Below are 19,652 nucleotides of genomic sequence, written 5' to 3'. Positions count from 1 at the left end.
TGTTTCTTTACCACCCTTCTCGGGTAGTCTTCGTCGGGCGCTCTCTCTTGCGACTGAACGGCAGACGTTCATGCCTCATGTCTTTGATAGACTAGCTGGGACACTGCAGATGCGGTAAACGAGAGGCGCTCCACTTCGCGTGTCTTCCACTCTCACGCGCAGGCAAAAGAACCACACAGGAGGGCTGAGTGAGGACGTTTCTGCAGCACGGCGAAACAGGCACCGGCAACACAGTTGCCCAGCCAGGACAGCGGACCGCATTCGGGAGAGGCGACAGGCACACAGCCACTTTTTGTGCCGGCGACTGGATTCCGGGAGCGCAGCCCTGCCGGCAGCCTCCCGCGGGTGTTGGTGCTCTCCAGAGAAAATGTTGCCTGTCCCATGCCTTGTTAGCTCTGTAAACTGACAGCCTCTGGATGCATTCTTTCTGTAGAGGAACTGCATTTCCATCTTTGCCCGGCCGCGCCCTCGAACGGTGGACAGCTCGAGCCCCGTTGACCCCGTCGAATTTCCCATACTCGCCTTTCGTGTGAGTCTGAGAAGCCGGCATATCGGGTCGGCGCACGTGCCGTCCCGGGGCACATCTTCTTTCTCGTCTCGTCCCCTTTCTGCATTTCGACGGGGTGCGCGTCAGGGAGGAAACACCGGCGCTTTTGGTGCCCACCAAGTGTCGTTGCTGTCCCCGACGCGAGTCTGCGTAGTGTCGTCTGACCAATCACGAGCGCTCCCTGTCTCTTTGTGAACTCTCTCCCACAGTCCTCGTGTTACCTTTTTTCGAGTATGACGAGCCCCGTTGTCGGCACCTCTCCCTCTCTTGAGGGGGATAGGGAGGCAGAACGCACGTCGTCTGGTGCGCCGTTCGCGGCGAACGCGGGCTCCCCGCAACCTGTGGAGTCTTCCCCCACAGCAGAAGCTGCAGTGCAGGGTGCAAATACGTGCGACGGGGGAGTCAACGTCGGGCCCCCGTCTTCCCCACAAAACCCGACAAATGTTTTCGCTCCACCCGTAGCCGACCCGAAATCTCCAGTGCAGGACGCTGATATCACTTCCCGGACTGTTCCGGCGACACATCCCGCATCCCGGCTCGAAGAGCCGTCCGCGCTTCATGTGTCTTTAACTGCATCCGCCTGGGAGTCTGTAGCACTTCGTGCGCCCAGCGACGCACGGGCTGTTGCGGGACCGGAACGAGAAACGTTTCCCCTCCCCGTTTCTTCTGTCTCTGCTTCCCTTCCGCCCCGGCAAACTGCGCTGGGGCCTCCAGATTGCGTCTCGGCCCCGGCAGAGACGCCGGCGCAGACTTCTTTCGACAGCGAGAGGCCGGGCAGCGAAGGGAAGGCAGGCATCAGGTGTTACATAGAACTCAAGAGAGGTGCCGCTGAGCCGTCTGCGGACTCCACGGCCGACTGTGGCGGCGCGAGGGGCGCGGAGGCCTCGCACCTTTTGGAGCCGAAGGTCGAAAAAAATGACGCGTCAGGCTCGAACGCGTCTGACGCGGGATTCGACGCGCACGGTCCACACGCTCCACTGTCTGTGCATAGTGCCGATGGGAAGACGACTCCCGCAGGCAAGAGCGAGATAGGCCAGACGTTAGCGACCGAAGCTGGCGGCAGGCCAGCAGGAGCAGAAGATCCGCGCAGCGCTGGCCCAGGCGGGAAGGATGAGGCAGCAGAGACAGCTGAAGCCTACCGCGGAGCCGAGGAGACAGAGGACTCCTCAGATGAGGATGCGTTGTTGCGCCCCAAGAAGAAGCGAGGCGAGAAGAAAACGGATGCACTCGGGAATGACGGGACACCACCGAAGAAGAGAAAAGAGAGGCCTGGCGAAGAGGACGGCGCCGGAAAATCGGTCAAAGGCAAACAGAAGGCACGCGAAGGCGGCAGCTTCGGAGGCGGCGCGAAGAAGCCTCTCCTTGCGCAAAAGGGACCAAAGAAACAGCGCAGTCAATCTGCTCAGACCTCCGCGAGCGAAGCAGAAGACGAAGCGCGCGTGGGTCGGCCTGCTGTCAGCGAGAAGAAAGCCAAAGCCGTAGATAGACAAGCACGTGGGGACTCCGCGCCCGGAGAAGACGAATCTGATGAGGTAAGGGACGCTCGCCTACGCAGCTCTCCAGCTACGCTCTTGTCTCGGACGCTCTGCGTCTCGAGATCCTTTGCACAAAAAAGGCACCAGTGGAGAGATGTGGGACGAAGCGTTTGTCCACGTTTCAGCGGGTTTTTGGCGTTGCTGCGCGTTTCTTTTCGACTCTTCGAGACTCGGTCTGCGGCATTCTGGGAAAGGCACTCTGAAGACTGTGTTGGCGATGACCCACTCAGAGAACGGTCTGTCAGTCGCTCCAGGGCAGGTCGCCTCGGACTGGAATCGGGCGTTGCATTCCCCGTGAATGCCTCGTCTTGAATCGTGGAAGCGGCGACGCCTCTGGGGCTGCGCCAGGGGCAGGCGTGGCTGCGGTGTCCTGACGCGTGCTCCCACGGCGCCTCGTTCGCGCGCGCGTCAACGGAAGCGTTGTTCGACAACGCAGTCGCCTCTGCAGCTCGGCCGAGATTCAGGCTGCTCTATAGCAGGCCTCAGTGTAGCCGACTGCTTCTCTTCGGGACTGCGTCTTTGGGTTCCGTTGCCTTTTCCCCAACGCACACGCGACAGGAACTGGTCTCGAGTCTGTAGGGAGCACTCCCTAGACGCGCCGACACGTGTGCTGCGCCGTTGGGATGCTGGCGCGTGCCCAAGTTGACCGTCACTGAATGCTCAGAATTTCCAGGGGCGCTGGACATTTTTGCTCGGGAACAGTTCCTCCAGCTGGCCCCGTCGGACGGGGTTTCAGAGTGTGAGGAGCCGCAGGAGACGCTGTCTGCCTGGCTTACTTTCTTCCGGGTATCCAGATAGATGCTGAGCCAGGGGAGAAACCCTGAAAGTGACACGATAGGCAAGCGCCTCGTGCAAAGCGCCTGCTGTCGCTCCTGGACATCATTACGAGAGGCGAGAGACCTCTGGGGTTGGGGCACCACTTTTCGGAGTCCGTCGAGGAGTGTCGGGCTGTGAAAGTCTTCCCGACTGAGCGGTTAGCGCTGCGTCTTTTTCTGCCTTCCAGCAATAGTCCCGCGCATGCACGCGAAGGCTGACCGTTTTGTGTACGCCGACTGCCTCGTGCATGCTGTGTAGGAAGCGAATCAGGAGCTCGAGCAGTACATAGAAGCGATCACAAAGAAGCTTTGGACTCTATACACGCAGCAAGTTGTGGATGCCCGAGAGCTTCTGGACCACCAGCTTTCAAAAGGCGGCCTTCACCCCGTCTCTAACGAGGTATGCTTCGCCAGAAAAGACGCAGGCTTCCGCAGGTGGGATGTCCTTACCCTGCCGAGGGGGGCGAGGCCGATCTGTTAGCGACGTGCGTTGACAGAAAGCAAAAAGTGGAACTGTAGATTGCGTGGACCGCCTTTCACAGGCGGGGACGGGCGTAGCTGCAGCGAGAAGGCGGGTGTCCGGTCGTCCCCTTTCAAGCCCACCAACGAGGACGCGTGAGAAGACGTGTCGGTTTCTTCAGGATCCGTATCGCGTACAGTTTTGTGGCTGTGAGAGCTTAACGCGAGTTTCCGCCCTAGAGTCCTCGAGTCGGCTGAACTCCCAGCAAACGCGGCGGTTCCCCCTCCACGCACCGCTAGCTTGACGCAGTGTGCAGTCTATAGAGTGGACACGCGCGTGTGTCGTTTCCGGATGTGCGCATGTGGGCTGCGTGCTGCGTGTGTGTGATAATCAGGGTGTTGCAACTGGCCTCATGACGGCCTGTGCCCGTCGACGCGTCGGCATGACCTCGCTTCTCGCCGGCGCCCTTCAGTGTACGTCAAACACATTTCCCGCTGCAGGCTTACGATTCTGGGGCTCACTGGTTGCGTCACACAGTTTCCAGTTTCTGTCCTGGCTATCAGGTTCGGAGTTCCCACTTAACAAAGGGATCTGCGCGGTAGCGCGCGCCTCTCGGGAGGGAATCGAGGACGGGTTTCGCAAGCTTCGACCGCCGTTGCGCTTGCTTCTTCGCATTGCGAGTTGCCCCAGCTGACTTGTGTACCCGTCTGGCGACTGGGAAACTGAGGGTCAAAACGCTGTTGAGTCAACGTGGGAGACGCACCGACATGCCGCGCCGGTGGACAGACCACAGGGAACCCCTCTCGTCTTGACGACTTAGAGAGAACCGCTCTCGAAGTAGTAGAGAGCGAATCGTGGACCACTTTCGATCTAGGGCAGGTGACTGTGGAGACGCCGCCAGGTTCACTGTGGACACAGGAAATAGCTCGTAGACGTTTTGCTCAAGTACCTGCATCTCTTCTACTGCGTATCTCGGCGTCCGATCTCTCCTACCCTTCCCGCCTTCCACCACAAGAGCCCATACAGGCCCAGAAGCGGTGTGGAGCGCCGCAGCCGTGGTAGCTGTACAGTCTAGAAGTGCTGTCTTGGACGTTAGCGCCCAACGTGCACTTGTTCCTTCGCATCGGAGACACAGCGATTTTTTGAGCGTAGCTTTCCAGGGCGGGTCTGACGGTTGGCTGTCGCGAAGGACAGAGAGCTGAGGCGCTCCGCGGCCACGCGTTTCAAGGTCACCTACCAGAAAAACGTTTAGCGGATTTGTGCATGCACAGCAGGAAAGACAGACCTGGAAACTTCAGCTTCGCTCAGGTGGAACTAGCTCAGCTGACTCTTCCTTTCTGCTCGTTAGTGGCGCGTGTGGGACTCCCCGGGGGGTTCCTGAGGTGCGCAGCTTCACGACAGACTCGCCAGGTGTCCCCGGCGTGCCTCGGCGGGAGGGAACCTCTCGCCCTCTCTCAGAGGCGACTGGCGGCGTCCAACTCGCCGACAGCTGCACCAGAAACGGTCGGCGGCTCGGGCTTTGAGCTCTCGAGTTCCCGCTCTCTGGGGTGGAGTGCTGCTGCCGCGACCCAAGGGACGCAGGCAGGCCTTCTCGCCTGGTCCTATCTTTTGATTTGGCTGCATGCGCTGGACGAGGTTAAAAGGGGTTCACTGTGAGGAGCGAGGCGCGAGCCCAGACCTGCGCATGTGAGGTGGTGAAACGGCCTGTCGCCCCACAACAAAAGAGGGTCGAGAGACCGTGCCAGGCCTGCGGCTTTTTCGTCAGGCAAAATCCCGGCCCTCCGAAGGCGGACGCTGGGGGGGGGGGGGGGTGACCAGACAGCGGTGCGGTGTGAAGGAACTCCAGGCAGTGCTGTTCTTCTCGACCCCAATTTTTGTCTGCGGGCCGTGTTTGTTGCTGTGTTTGCAGCCAAGAAACTGGCGGCGAGGCGGTTGGCGGCTTCCCTCACGGAGGCGTCACGGTCAACTGCAGGGAGAGAGCTGTCGCCGCCGCGGATCTCGGAGAGCGAACTTCTCCAGCTGGCCGTGGAGCACGCAGCAAAGCAGCCGTCCGAGTCTGCCCAAATGCCGGACCCGTCGGTGCGAACAACTCCGTACCCGCGGCCAGGAAAGCCGCCACGCGCGACCGTTCCATCGAAGCATGACCTCATCCACGCCGTGAGCCGTGAGCAAGCGGGGGAGTGTTGCTCCCCGTGCTGCTCGGGGACGTGCCTCAACCTGATCTTTGCGCCGCTCTTGGCGTCTGCTGAGAGGGCGGCGGACGCGAGCGAGACAGGCGCGAGCGAGACAGGCGCACCGCGGGCCGAAGACACGCGCGCTGCAGCCGATCTCCGGGCCCAGCTGAAGGAGCAAGACTGCTGCTGTTGTTGCGTTATCCACGCGCCGTCGAGATCCAGCAGCGACGACGAGGGACCTTCGCGGCGCTCGCATTCGACTTCGAGATGGGCGTACGCCGACCAAGTCAGCGCATTCGACCGAGCGAAGGTCCGGCCGCAATACACCGCCAGCGACGACGACGGCGTGCGGCGAGGAGAGAGTGGGACGGCCGCGAGTCGGGCTCCGGATCGACGAGGCGCCGCGACCCGTCCGCTCGCGCCGCAGCTCGGCGCCGGCGGAGTGGGCCGAGGCCGCCGCGGTCTCCGAGGCGGGAGCAGTCGGCCGGGCGTGGCTTCGAGGGCCGGTGCGCCGCTAGACCGGAGTGCGATGTTTGGCACGGCGGACCAGCGACCGGAGAAGTGGACGCCTCGGCCGGCGGCGCTCAGACGCCTGGAAGGCTCGACAAGTCGGGGCCTGGAGAAGGCCGCGCCGCTCGGCGCCGGCCGAGCGCGGGGCTCCGCGCCGAGAACGCGCTTGCGGGGAGGCCCCGCAGGCCTCGCGGGCTCGGGGGGATCGCGAGTCGGGAAGCCACGGATCGCCTCAAGCAGCAGCGACAGCAGCAGCGACAGCAGCAGCGCGAGCAGCTCCAGCAGCGAGGAGGAGACGAGTGCGCGGAAGGCGCTGCGGGACGGAAAGAAACGGACCGATTCCGCGGCTGAGCATGGGAACCGGCCCCGAACAATCGGCGGTGGGGCTCCTGGGGCGCTGCGCACAGGCGGGAGCGGTCCTCCCGATCGCGCGGCGTTGAAGGCCCGCTTTCAGAGATTCTGCAGGCAAGACGAGGAACAGAAACTGCCGGTGCTCAAGGAGGTACGTTACCCCACTCAAGATCGAGCGAGGCACGTGAGAGAGGTCAGCGCACAGAGCGAATGCGCTGCTTGCAGAGGATACCTTCCTAGGATGGAGCAAAGACCAGGCGCTTTACACCTGCGTCGCGCAGTCGCGACGAAGGAAGCACTCGCGCCAGGTCTTCGGGGCTTCCCACGGGATGCCTTCGCTCTAGACTCTGCGTCGCAAAAACTAGGCTCGTTTTTCTCCTGGCGCGCTTCGGGCGTTCTCGCGAACGTCGTCTTTGCTCTAGCTCGAAGTGTCCGCGGTTCTCCCTGCCTCCCGAACGCTTGCCTACAGGCCTGTGTCGCGATGTTTGTGACGGCGATGAAGGAGCTATGTGGCGAGCCTTGGGCGCAGCACTACGCCGTTCGTAAGTCGTGCGCACTCCTGGCGCTTGCGTGCGCGCCGCTGTGACTGCATCGAAACGTGTTTTCATAGACGCCGGATTTACACACACACATAGGCCGCGAAAGAAAGAAGGCGCCGCTGGGCGAGACCCCGTCGCCAGCTTACCTGGAGCACTCCGGCGATTCTGGCAAGCGCCGGCTTTTCAGCGGTGACTGTTCCAAAATCGCTCGACTCCTTTCTGCTACCGGGCGCGAACGCCCGTCTGGGTTTAATACTGTTTGCTGCGCTGTTTGATGTGGTTTCTGTTTCTGGTGCGATGCGTCGGTGGCCCCAGGCATCCTCTTGCGTTCCAGGGACGCGGTTCTGCCTCAGTTCCTGCGAAACAGCGGACTGCTTCTTCTGCGCGAATGGACGGAAGCGCTCGCGGTGACTCCAGAAAGCGTCGAAGAGCACGAAGGAATGCTGATTTCTGTGCTGAGGCTTCTCCACCGCCTCCGGCCGACTCGCCAGGAAATCGCCCAGGCCAAGGTACTTGCCGATGCAGGTTCAGGAACCTTAAAGTTGCCGTTTTATCCTCAGTTAGTGAGGAATGCTGAATGTCTACCATACTTTATTGAATCTGTTTTCCAAGGGAGATCTAACCGGGAAGTCGCGTCTACAAGGTGTAACGACGGATCAACTCGATGCACAATTGCCGTCTAGGCCACCTCGCCCTTCTCCCCCTATGTCGTCTGGGCAGCCAGAAGGCGTGCATGCGGCCCCCAGCCGGTGGACGCTTTTTCTCGTGAAGGTTCCTAGACCCCCAGGCCGAACAACGCTGCTTGTCGTGCAGAGTCTCACCCGTTTTTCGTGTAGAATGCCGGACAGAAAAGACTTTTTCGATTCGCCGCAGGGACGGCGTCTCCGCGGGTTTCACAAAGAAGATTAGCCTGCCTGATCTGCAATCTTTGCACTGTCTTCAGATCGGCCTTCTCGTTCGAGGGATGGCGCAGCGGAGGAAGACGTTAAAGTGCGACTTTGAAGCCTGCAGCGAGGAAGTGTCGGCCGTGGCGGAGAAGCTGCTGGACAAGTGGAGAGCGATGTTCGCTCCAGCGCAGGTGAGGAGCCACGGATCGCAGAACTGCAAACCTTTTTCTTCTGCGAGTGTCGGGACGTCTCACGAATCGAATGCTGGGAATAAGGGGTTCGCCCGTCCAGTGCAGACCGCTCCCTCTCTCGCCTGGAGGCGCACGATCGACACAGGAAACTGCATGCAGAGGCCATCTGCCCCCTGTTGAGTCCGATTCCGTCGGGGTGAGGGCTCTGTCGCCGTTCCCGTGATCGCCTTTTGGTTCTCTGGATGGCACACGCGGCGGCTTGGGAAGAGGCAGCCAGGCCGAATAGGCGTCGGGCCCACAAATCGCCCGCGTTCCTTCCGTTCAGACCGACATCGGGACGGAGCGTAGCCCACTGAATGTTTGTTCGCTTTTTCATGGCGTCGCACATCTCGTGATGCGTTGCTTTCCGACTGTTTGTGTGTGTGACGGGTCTCCAGCATTCCGACGGACAAGCGCAGAGCACGGCTGGGACACCTGTTCCCAGCAGTGCAGCCCCGCCGGGAAGCCGCGCTTCGTCAGGGTCTCCAGCTTCCCTTTCCGCTCGCGCGGCTGCTCCCCCGCCGCCTCGGCCTGGCGCCGCTCCTGACCGGCAGGGAGCCGCCGGCAAGGGACACGGAACGGAGACAAGCCAGTCTGTGATCAACGGGAGGAGCGACGAGCGTGCCCTGCGGAGCCGAGACGGGAAGCGGAGCGCTCCCGGGGGAGGGGAACGAAGGGCGCGAGTAGAGGAGGCGCTGCGGTCTCTCGAGGAGCTCGGTTGGAACTTGGAAGACAAGGAAAAGCGAAGACGACTTGAAATTGCAGGGACGTACTCGCCGACAGCAGACTGTGACGAGGTCCAGGAGGCCGCCGGTCCCAGCGCCCGAAAAGCCGGGGATGATCGCGGTCGTAAGTCTTGTCTGAGTGCAAGAAAGAGCCCAGCCTCAAAACCTAGCGCAAACTATCTTTTTCCGCCCTCGCGGTGCACAACGCGTTCCTTCTTCTTGGGGGAGGCGCGCGTCTCGCGGGGAGCCGCGCAGGCGATCGCTTGCCCCAGCTTCTACTGGAGAGCCGGGAGTGAACGTGGTGTTGTTTGCAGGTCGCGTGCATTTCTGTCCTGCTCGGCAAGCAGTTGCAGATATGGTTTTCTTCAACAGTCTCGACGCGCCAAACGCAGTGAGCGTACGTTCCTGACTGAGCCTAGGAAGAAGGGAAGAAAATGCTGCACACTGCCGCTCAGCCCGCGACTCTCTCTCTGTCCTGCTCGCCGTTCTCGGCGGAGCAAAAGAGGGAGGCCGCATTGCAGGATGGGGGACACAGACATCGCGACGCGGAGAGGTGGGAACGACTGGTGTTTGCGTGATCTGCCTCATAAATACGGTTCGGCTGCTTTGAGAGGGTCGACGGACTCTGCGACATAATCGGTGTTGGTGTTTGCAGACGTCCCTGAAGAATGAGAAACTGAAGGGAGATGAAGCTGCCGAGCATCTCGCTTGCCTTCGCCAGAGCAAGGCCGAAGCCGATAGCTTTGATCGACGTCGGCGGATGCACACCTACAAAGAGATCGACGGCTACACTGCGGCAGGCTCTGTAAGTGCCTCTGCCTTCACGGGAGAGGCGCGTAGCGCATGCAGCACAACACGGCTGCTGAACACCAGATCTGTGGCCTCTATGGCAGAGAGCACTCCTGCGCAACGGCCAACTGCGTCGTCGCGTTTCGCGCATCATTGGTGCTCGTCCCTGTCCAGCAGAGACAGCTCTTTTCTCGCTTCTGACGGTTCTGTACGAACACTACTTCAGCGGCCCTTCCAGGCGCCCGACTTCCTTCGTTTCTTAGCAAATATCCAGCTCGGTCGATGGCGGGGGGTGTAAAGCTCGACAAAGAACCACGTGAATCCGATTCCCGCCGATGTTTCCCAGGCGAAACTTGATTCGCTTGTTTTCTCCCTCTGGAGGGCGTCTGCAGTTCGAGCTTGCCAACTATCTCTCTGCATGCAATGCCTCGTAGGGCGAGCGGAACTTGACCGTGACCAAGCCTGCAGCTGGAGACCACACGCCGCGGCGCGACGCGCCCATGAAGTTCACGACGCCTCTGCGTAAGTGAAGAGCGTCCCGACTTGCATCGTTCCTGAGTCCTCTTTGTTGGGATTCGTGAAGGGGAGAAGAGAGGGAGACGTGGAAAGGCTCGAGACCCGAAGCTGTGGGCGTATACAGCAGGCAGGCTTTCTGTATACCCATCATCTGCATGCGTCTTTTCGCGTTTCTTTTCAGCGCTTGACTTCTCCGACGTGAAACCTCCGCACGCGTATCCGAGCCCTCCATCTGCGCCGGCGACGCCGCCGCCAGGTTCGCCGCCGGTCCGCGTCGAGCCCCCGAAGCAGCTCTTCGCTGCCATCGCGCCGTTTTCTTTCCTTCCCGTCCCCACGATCTCCTCGGACGCACAGGTGTCTCCGGCGCCGGCACTCCACGCGAGCGACGGCAGGCGGGCGAAAGGCGCAGGAATCCCGGGCGAAGGCCTTTCGCGAGGAACAGCCGCCGAGGACGGCGACGCAGGGACGGACTTGTCAGCCGACGGAGAGAGTCGCGAATCGCAGCCGGGCGCCGGCGGCCCAGCTGCTGGAACGCCGCTGGCCGTGCCGCCGTTTGGACTCCCGCCTGGACCGGTGAGCCACCTGGAGGCCAGCAGCCAGGGGTCCGTGTGTGTTTTCGAATACCCCCCCCCCCCCCCCCTGCCGCGTTTGTTCGGGGCTCAGGTTAGGCAGGATGTGTAGTTTGAAGCGTGGAACAGTTCCGCTTGAAGGACGCGAAGCGTTTGCCGCATCGCTCTCTTTTTTCGCCTGTATCTGCGTTGCCTTGCCTTCAGCCCATGATGGCCGCGCCTCCAGGCGTTCCCTTCTTCCCGGCTCCGTGCTTCCCGCCGCTCGCTGCTCCCGGCTTTCCGCCGTTCGGGCCACCCTACGTGGCTCTGCCACCTCCAGGCTTCATGCAGCCGCCGCCCGGAATGTTTGGTCTTCCGCCTCGACAGTCCGAAGCATTCCCCGGAGCTCCAGGGAGTGGTTCGGGGCGTGCGGGAGGGTTTTCCGCGCATGTGCCAGGCAGGGTGACCGCCCCGCCTCGAGGGCGGGGCGGTCACCCGCCCGGCGGTTGGCGGCCGGAGCGACGAGGCTCTGGAGGTGAGAGAGGCCGTGGAGCGGCAGGCTCCGAAGAAGACGGCGCAGGGAGAGGCAGACGGTGAAGGGCGGGGAGGGAACTGTCGGAGACACATGTCGCGTAGCGCGGGGCCGTTCAGGGAACAGAGTCAGGCAAGGGTTTTCATTCGTTCGCGACCTTTCCAGTGGGTGAAGGGTTCAAGAGCGTACAACGCATACCCCGGGGCGGTACACTTGGAACTGCAGCCTTCGTGGCAGATGTAAACGTGTGTCGAGGGCAAGCGCGCGCGAACAGCTTGGCAGGGAACAGTGTGTTAGTACATCTCGTGAGCGGATGGTTTTTTCGAATCTGCACGTCACCTTCCAAACTTCAGGCTGTCGTCGGAGTTTTTCTCAGTGTGAATGAGGAACGTAGCTCGGCAGTCGGGATGCCGTTCGTTGGTTTCAGTTTCCCCGTGTTAGTTGCCAGAGCGTAGCGAGACTCTCCGTGGCGCTTGACCACTCGAGCGGGCGGCCAAGCTTTCTAAGCAGGGATTTGCTCCGACGGAGACGGCCTTGGGCAAAATGTTTTGCCGCTGGCGTGCGAAAAAAATGGGCAAAGACCAGGCAGCTCAACGGGCGGTCTTGCTCGGTTGGTGACAACGGTTCTGCAGCCATTCAGCACCTGAGGAACTAGAGAACGAGCAGATGAGAGGAACTCGTGTGCAACACTGGCAAGAGTCTCAAGTCGAGACAGACGATTTGTGGGATCCCAGTCAAGAGGGCGTTTTTTGGCCGATGACGCGTGTTGGCCGTAAAACTCCGCTGCCAAACAAACTTGAGCACGCTTCGCCGGCTGGTGTGCAGTTCGATCGACACTTTCTGCACTGTACGCTGCAACGAAGCTTCAACCGTTTTTATGTACCGGAGAACAGCCGCCGCGCAATGGGGGTAAAACCTCTTGAAATGGGAGACTGGGCTGGCAGCTGCTGCCGAAGGGTGAAAAGTGCGGAACGCTTGCCTGTTTTGTGCACTGACGACTGCAACCGAGGGAAGGCTGTGTTAACAGGAATTCTGTTTTGTGGGCAACACGTAGCCACCACTTTAACATGGCCGGGTTGAAGAAAGACTGAGCTCGGACGATATTAATACTGGTTCCAAATCTTCTCGTGAAGCGGCAGGCCACGTGGGGCGCATGAAACGCTCGGATATGTGCCCCTGTTTGCTTCGAAACGGCAAGAACCCACAAGGTTCTTTTGGGAGGTTTCCGTGCCAACGCATCCAATGTTAGAACGCATGCGGTTGAGCAACGACGCCAAACCCCCATCACCGGCGGCTCTACTTGATCTGCCGCACCAACAACTGTACCAGTCTCGTCCGTTTGCGGTAACTCGCCTCCAAAGCGTCTCCGCGAGACAAGCGTTGTCACAAACAAGCTGATCTGGTCTACGCGTTTGGCGGGTGCACAGCCTGCTGGTTTCTTGAAACTGCCGGGAGTAACTGCATCGAAGCCTTGAAGGGTACACAGCCAGTCGCCCGCCCGCCGCACGCGTATTTTGCACCAATCAAAGTATCAGGTGTGGAATAATTAAATATATTTTTGCGGACACTCCGGGGGAGGAACTAAGGGGAGATGTGTAACGGAAAAAGAGCGGCCGAGCGCACCGGCTCAGCAGGCGTCGGTCGCCAGGGGAGCCTCACACACATACCGTGAAAAAAAAGGTCATGCTCAAGAAGGCCAGAGAACGGGGTAGAGACTTGCATCTGACTACTTGGATTCCCAGACCTTCTTTTGTGTGTACAGTCGAGCTGTGAAAACCTTCCAGTTGGCTTTTTGGGAAACTTCCGCTCTTGGTACGGTAAAGTGGAAACGCGTGAACACACATCTGGTGGAGAGTGAGGGCTCTGTTGTGGAGGGGCGGGATGCTGTAGCTCGAATGCAGTGTGAACCTCGCTTTGCTGCTCTGAGTCCTAAGCGTTCCACAGCACCGGCTTGGACACAGAGTCTCGCTACCCCAAAATCCTGCAGAAAAACCTAGGGTTGTGCAGCTTGTTTTCTCTTTCCTAGCCACACTAACTGCCTACCGCGAACCGTATCTCTCAGTCGACGGCCCCAGCGCATGCGCGGGCTGTCGAGTGGGTTGGATTTGAGGGGTGCTCTCCCGAGCGGAGAGATCTACACGCGACGGGCTCTGCTGGCATACCAGCAGGCAGCGTTTTTCCGCTGTTCACAGCTTTAGCGCAACGTTTCCACCGAGCGGTTGACAGGTTCTTTCACTTCCGAGGTACAGGAGGGATATTTTGTACCATAAAATCGTGCCGGAATGTCCCGGTTACACAACACCTCCCCCGCCGTGTTTTTACGGGGCGCCAAAGTCTGTCTGCGGACGGTGTGCTGTCTTGTCAACCGGGAGTTTCGGCTGCATGCAACACGTGTCGATTTCGTAGGTTTGGAACAAAGTCCCGTTGAGAGGACATTGCATGAAAGCGCCCCGCTAGTACCGGCGAACTGAAGCACCCATCAATTCTGGGAAAGCTGGACAACAGGCGTGTGACGCTCGACCGTTCGCGTTTTACCGTGGCTGCAGGCAGCTCTGTCCCGTTCTAGACATGACGACGCGCGATCCAGCGGCTACGCGCCTGTGCCTCACAGTCTCGCGTTCGAATCACGTCAAGGCAGCGGCATGGCGGACTTTCGTTCTGTAGGCTGGTTCATCGTTCCGCGTGCGGGTCCGCTCAGCTGCGTACTGGCCACAGGCGCATCTTTTCGTTTCTCGCAGCGAAGGGCTGAGTAGGCAACAGGCTCCAGTCCTCCTTTATGCCCTACTTTGTATGCGGCCCGCGCGCGTGTTTCTGTCCCGACTGAAGCGAGCGTCGATCCTGTGCTTTCTGGCCGATGCGCTGGCGCTTCACAGCCTCGCAGAGCTCCTCCAGGTGAACACCGCCATGGAGCCTCTTCTACAAGCACAGCCGGTGAGCGCCTGTCTTCTGTTGCCGTTCACAGCTTGCGCCTGTGGAAGTCACTCGCCGGTGGCGGGTGCATGCTGGGCATGGAGTTGTTGCTCTTGAATACGACGTCGAGCCCGTTGAAGCCGTCTTTCTCCGCTCCCCGTTTGTTTTCTTCAGCACCGTTGAAGCCGTCGTTCTCCGATCCCCCAGAAAAAGTGCGGCGGAGCGGCGCGCGCCAGGCTCGGGCTGCTCTGTCGTGCCAGAGCACTCAAACCCTCGAGAGGGTTCTCACGCGCGGCCTTTGTCAGGGGCGCTCTCACGGCGTTTTCCACGACATTTTTCAGATGTTTGTGTTTCTGTGCGCGCAGGTGAGGTGGACCGCCCAGAGAGCTGCGCGACTCAGGAACTTCATTGTGTCTCTCGTCGCCGAGCACAGACTGGCGAGTGCTCCGGAATGCCGCTCCTTCGTTCGCGCCGGGCACACCTCAGGACAGGCGCCGGAGCGTGGACCTCCGGAGCGTCGAGGACTGTCTCCGTCTGAGCGCCACGCGTCGCCGCTCACGTTCTCATCTGCCGGGGTTCAGTTTGCCAGGCCTCGACGGAGTCTTGCAGCAAACACGGAAAGAGAACCTGTCCCCGACCAGGTTGAACACGCCTTTTCGGTCGCTGCCACCTGTGCCCTAAAGCGGATAGCGCAAGTCCCTTTCGACCCGCGCGCGCGTCTCTCTTGGCGGAACTCCGTCGGCCGAACGCTTGCTTGCCTGGCGGCAGTGGGAATGGCCAAAGATGCGCGACGCCTGCTGGATGTTTGCGTTGGAAGGACACGGACACCCCACGTGGAACTCAAGAGGACGAACGAAGGGGAATCCCTGCACGTGGCGGGCGGCTACCGTGGCGGCGAAGTTGAAGCTCAACGGTGGCGACGAGCCTGCGATGCGGAGATTGTCGAGACTCTCATCGAGAAGTGTCCGTTGTATGCCTTTGCCGATATGGTTGGCGCTTTTGCGTCGCTGAGACTGATCGATCCAAAATCTCTGCAAGTGCTCCAGAGACGCACAAAACTGGAGGAACGCCGTTTCACCGCACGGACCTTGACTTACCTTGCTTTGTCTGCGAAGGAACTGCCTTCGCCTCTGGATGCGGAGTACCTTGAAAGTCTTTGCCCCGCCATAGCCAGCTGCCTGTCCCGACACCCCGAGGCGTTTAAGCCCCGATTCATTGCTCGAATCGCAAATGCCTGCGCCCGCCATGCCTCGCGTGCGCAGATTCACCACACCTTCGACCTCCTCCAGGACAGGATGCTGGACACGCTGGACGAATTTGATGGCCCCAGCCTGGTGCTTGCGTTGTGCGAATTTAGCAAAGTGAGCGCCAGGCACCATTCACTGTTTTCGGCGTGCGTCCCCCGTTTACGCGCGATGATTCCCTTCTTGACGCCAGTGGACACGGTCATGCTGCTGGCAACACTCGAAACTGTTTGCTGGAAGACTTCCGGCGCCTTTCCCGCCTGGCCTTCCTCTGGACCTGTTCGCGAACTCGCGCATGCAGTGCTTTGTCGGCTACACGAGGAGGGCCCCGCAAGTCTTCAGTCGGACGGAAGGTCCATCTGCCGGCTGCTGGATATCCTCTCCCGCATGCCTCAGGAGCCTCTCGCAAGCGCGGTCTTCGACGCCGTGTGCGGGGCTGTCGGCGCAGTTGAGAAAAGCTTGGCAGAGAGACAGATAATTGATCTCATGAATGCGTGCAGCCGTCTTCAGCGTTTGCCGCCTCTCTGTCTGATTTCAGCCGTATTCGCGGCGGGCGAACGGCTCTTGTTCACCTGTGACCCAAAGTACGTGGCGCTGTTTTGGCATGCGCTACCCGCATTTCTGGACGCGTCGTCCCTGGAGTTCAAGGCCCCCGGCGCGGATGAGTCTTGTCTTTCGTCCACACGCGATGAAGAACGACTTGGGGGATTAAGGTGGAAGGAAGGTGCGCGACAGACGTCTAGCGCCAGCGGTCGACTGGAATATGCATCGTCGACAGAGGCGCGTTCGGTTGCTGGGTCTCACGGGCAAGTCCCTTCGGCTCGCAGCGTGCGGCAACTCGAGCAGGCGGAGCACGAAACCGGCTCCCACGTGCCAGGGAATCCTGAGGACCGTCTGCGTTCGTCAGCTGGCGGTTTCTCGTATCGCGGGGGAAGGCGTGGATCGTCGTGCAGTCAAAGCTCGTGGATATCCGCGGACGTGTCAGCGATGGCGACGCGTCTGCTCTCAGAGCTGTGTGACCACCTCGCAGGGAGAGAAACGCCACACAGGCCAGCGGGCTCAGCCACAACGGACGCTGAATCCTCTGGCGGTTCATGGTCTGTAATGCAACCCCGGGACATGGCGATGATCCTGAACGCCATGAGCAGGATGGAACTTATACACCTCGGCACTCTTCGTGCGTAAGTCCTCCGCTTCTTGGGTCCTGTCGTCGTCGCTTTGTGCGTGCCTAGACGAGGTTTCAGTCTCCGGACTTCACCCTTGTGTTAGCACTCGCTGCCAACCTGTCCGTCGCTCTCTACAATGCCCACGTTCCCCCCCCTTGTGAAAGGCGAACCCCTGGATGCCGCATGTCCCATGCGCGGCGGCAGACAGCTTCGCCTAGCGGGTCCCCGTCGGCAACAGAGACAAGCGCCTGACGCAGAGCGGGATCGACAGAACCTTTGCACATCCCACAATGCGATGAGGTTGGCCTCGGCATTTGCGTGTGTGTGTGTGTACGGGGGATAGGGCAGATGCGGACCTTGGACAGCCAGGGAGGCTCTCGCGTTTCACCATTCACGAGCTCACCCTGACTCTGAATGCATTCAGTCGGCTCCGCTTCCAGCTGTCTCCACGGTAAGCTGCGTCTTCTTTTTCGCGGGTTTGGTGCCTTTTGGGTGTCCACGAGTGCCGTGAAGCCGATTCGCTGGGGCACACAGGTGCGCGGAGACTTTCCCTACACAACAAAGCGGCGATAAATAGCGCTTTGTGTGTTTCCTGCAATTTACGGACCCCACGTGCTGTTGGAGGTCCCTTCAAATCGAAACCTTTGTTGTGGGTACACATGCCCATATGTTTTGTGGCAGCCCCGCGTCAGGCCTGACTGGGGTGTGCGCCACGGCAAACACCGCACGTTTTATCGCCCTACAGGACTTTCTCTGGAATCGCCTCAGATACACTGCCGACGGGATCAGGTGCCAGGACAAGCTGTTCTGAGATCCTTATTGTGTTCGTCCAGGTGCTGTCACCACGGATTTTGCAATTGTGTCTTTGCAGCTCGTCGGACGCTATCAGCGAACGTCTACAACACTTTGTGCGTTGTCAGAAAGCGAGGCATTCATCCAGTTGGAGAGCCTCCGTTCGGGAAGAAAACGACGTTCGTCTAACAGACGAGGAGCCGGCGCCAGTCGGACTGCTGTGTTGCTTGGCCCACAGTCTGGTAAAACTGGAAAGCCCGGTTTGTCAGACATCCGGATTCCTTGGACTCCTGGAGTTGATTGCCGGGATGTGCAGCGAGAGCGGAACTGATCCTTCTTCGATGGATACAGGTCGACACAGCGAAGGCGTTTCGAACAGCGTCGGCGCAGCGCTGAATCGTAGAGAGCTACAAAGTGACCCAGCCGCGCAGCCAATGTCGAAATCAAGGCAAGGGCCGTCGGACGATGCTGCTGGGCGTTCGCTGGGGTTTCGCCAGTCTATAGAGAAGCGCCATGATTCGGAGCACGTAGGAGACGAACCAAACTGTCAGAGCCCTCCTTCCACGCAGGAGTTCATGCACCGGACACCCGCGGAAGGCGATGACCGGGTCCAGTGGAATGGAACCGCGCGGAATTTGTCACTCGCCCTCTTCGCCACAACCTTCTGGTCGTACGCCTCACGAACAAGTCTGGCAATATCCCGCAGAGAGAGAGAGATCTCGGAACTGGATGCTCCGCTGTTGTTCCAGATCGCCGACGGAGTGGCTTCAGCAGCCAGGCAGGAAGGATGGCGCCTGGACCGCCCGGCTCGGCGCCAGTGTTTGATGAGTGCGTTGGTGCTCTGGACTATGTGGATGGATAAGCGAGCACGGAGCTTGCGGCTGCAATCTCAGGCTGTCGATCCGTTCCTGAGATGCGCTCAAATTATCGTGGGTCTGCTGGACATGAACCACGAAAAGACGGACGTGTCGGACTGTCGGTCGTCGACGGTGCAAGAAGAAGTCTACCGTGCCACGCAGAGTCTGATCACCCAACGAATCGTACTTCCCGGTTCTCTTCTCAAACCAGAGGAGCGAGTGTTATTGTATACCATTGATCTGCTGCTCATTCGTGATATGGAGGGGCCCTCCGGAGAAGTGCCGACACGCGACGAACCTTCGGCAGAGCGCTCCTCGACTTTGGTCTCTTCCTCGGAAAAAGACTGTGGAGAGCAAACGAGAGCGACACACGAAGGTGAACGATACCTAATTTCAACTTCCGCTGTGTAGATAGCTCTATCATCACCCCGTCCCGCGGGGTACAAACTTTTGGAATGGACGGTGACAACTGCACGCTGATTTCTCTGTTGCTGTTGTTGCCGGACATGAGCGAGGCCGTTAAGCTTTTTTCTGCAAACGTCACTGGAAAGCACACCGCGTCTAACGGAATGCACTGCATGTGATCATTCGCTTCCCGGCTCACCGTTGACTAGCATCGAGAGTCACCGCAGCTCAACAAATCAGAGGTTTCAGAAGCAGCGTTTCTTTCCCGCATTTGTGGAACCCATCAGGACAGGCTAATTAGTCATCAAGAGAACAAATCTGGAAACACGGACACCCGATGCTGTCACTCCGTATCTTAACCGCCGTTCCCCATGCTTCACCCTCCTGCGTGTGTCAGGTGTGGCCCACTTGCCGTTCGTAGAATCAGCCGAAGAACCCGGCTGACGATGTGGTTGCGTGTTCCATGGCGTGAAAAAGTCTAGCGTATATGCCAAGTTCAAAGAGAGTTGCCGTCGCAAGACCTGTGAACCGTCCAGCTCTCGCTCTCTGGTCTTCGTCGTTCAAATGTGTGGAACCATACACGGCTTCTACATATAGCCTGAAAGAAATGGGCAAAGGGGCTCCAGTGACTGTTGTCTTCAGACTCCCTCTGGCGTCGATTGTGCACATGGCGCATCGCATCAACTAAGGAATTACACAGCTCCGCGTTGACTGCTTTCCGACTGCTCCCTTCAGGCAAACCGCTTCACCCGAGTGGAGAGGTCCCAGCAGTATGAAATAGGGTATCACACAACCTTCCGTGGACACACGGGAAAACTGCACAGGCAAGAAGTGTGTGCAGGAGAATCTTGCTGTTCGTCGTTGCCTTCACGCAGCCTGCTGTTCATTGGCGGCACAGCTCCAGTACGCCGGAGCAGCAAGGCGCTCACTCAAAACTGGGATATTTGGGACCATGGGCCGTAGACACCCCGCCAGCCAGCTGACAACTCCGAGGGGACTGAAGAGTTTACTCGTTTGAGCACACAGCGCCGGAGCACAAGCTCCAAACGACGGATGCATTTGCGGCATTTACGTCAGGATCTCATGCGCCCCAGGCACCATACGGTTTCTTTTGTTGGGG

The 19,652-nt window shown here is 59.8% G+C and overlaps 1 protein-coding gene across 1 annotated transcript; it reads left to right on the top strand.

Moving 5' to 3' along the window:
- Positions 1 to 780: 780 nt before the first annotated feature.
- NCLIV_036810 (hypothetical protein) lies at positions 781 to 18,538 on the top strand (the record flags this gene model as incomplete). Its single annotated transcript, XM_003883882.1, has 16 exons — positions 781 to 2,079; positions 3,157 to 3,297; positions 3,752 to 3,830; positions 5,267 to 6,543; positions 6,862 to 6,934; positions 7,247 to 7,440; positions 7,875 to 8,009; positions 8,447 to 8,897; positions 9,088 to 9,164; positions 9,429 to 9,578; positions 9,997 to 10,084; positions 10,260 to 10,651; positions 10,852 to 11,161; positions 14,243 to 16,493; positions 16,822 to 16,929; positions 17,350 to 18,538. The coding sequence occupies 16 exons, from the start codon at positions 781 to 783 to the stop codon at positions 18,536 to 18,538; spliced, it is 8,214 nt and encodes a 2,737-aa protein (XP_003883931.1).
- Between the last annotated feature and the right edge of the window lie 1,114 nt (positions 18,539 to 19,652).

This window comes from Neospora caninum, chromosome VIII, assembly GCF_000208865.1.
Source record: "Neospora caninum Liverpool complete genome, chromosome VIII".
Classification (NCBI taxonomy): domain Eukaryota; phylum Apicomplexa; class Conoidasida; order Eucoccidiorida; family Sarcocystidae; genus Neospora; species Neospora caninum.
The sequence above is the reverse complement of the archived record's forward strand: the minus strand, read 5'-3'. Positions and strand labels throughout refer to the sequence as shown.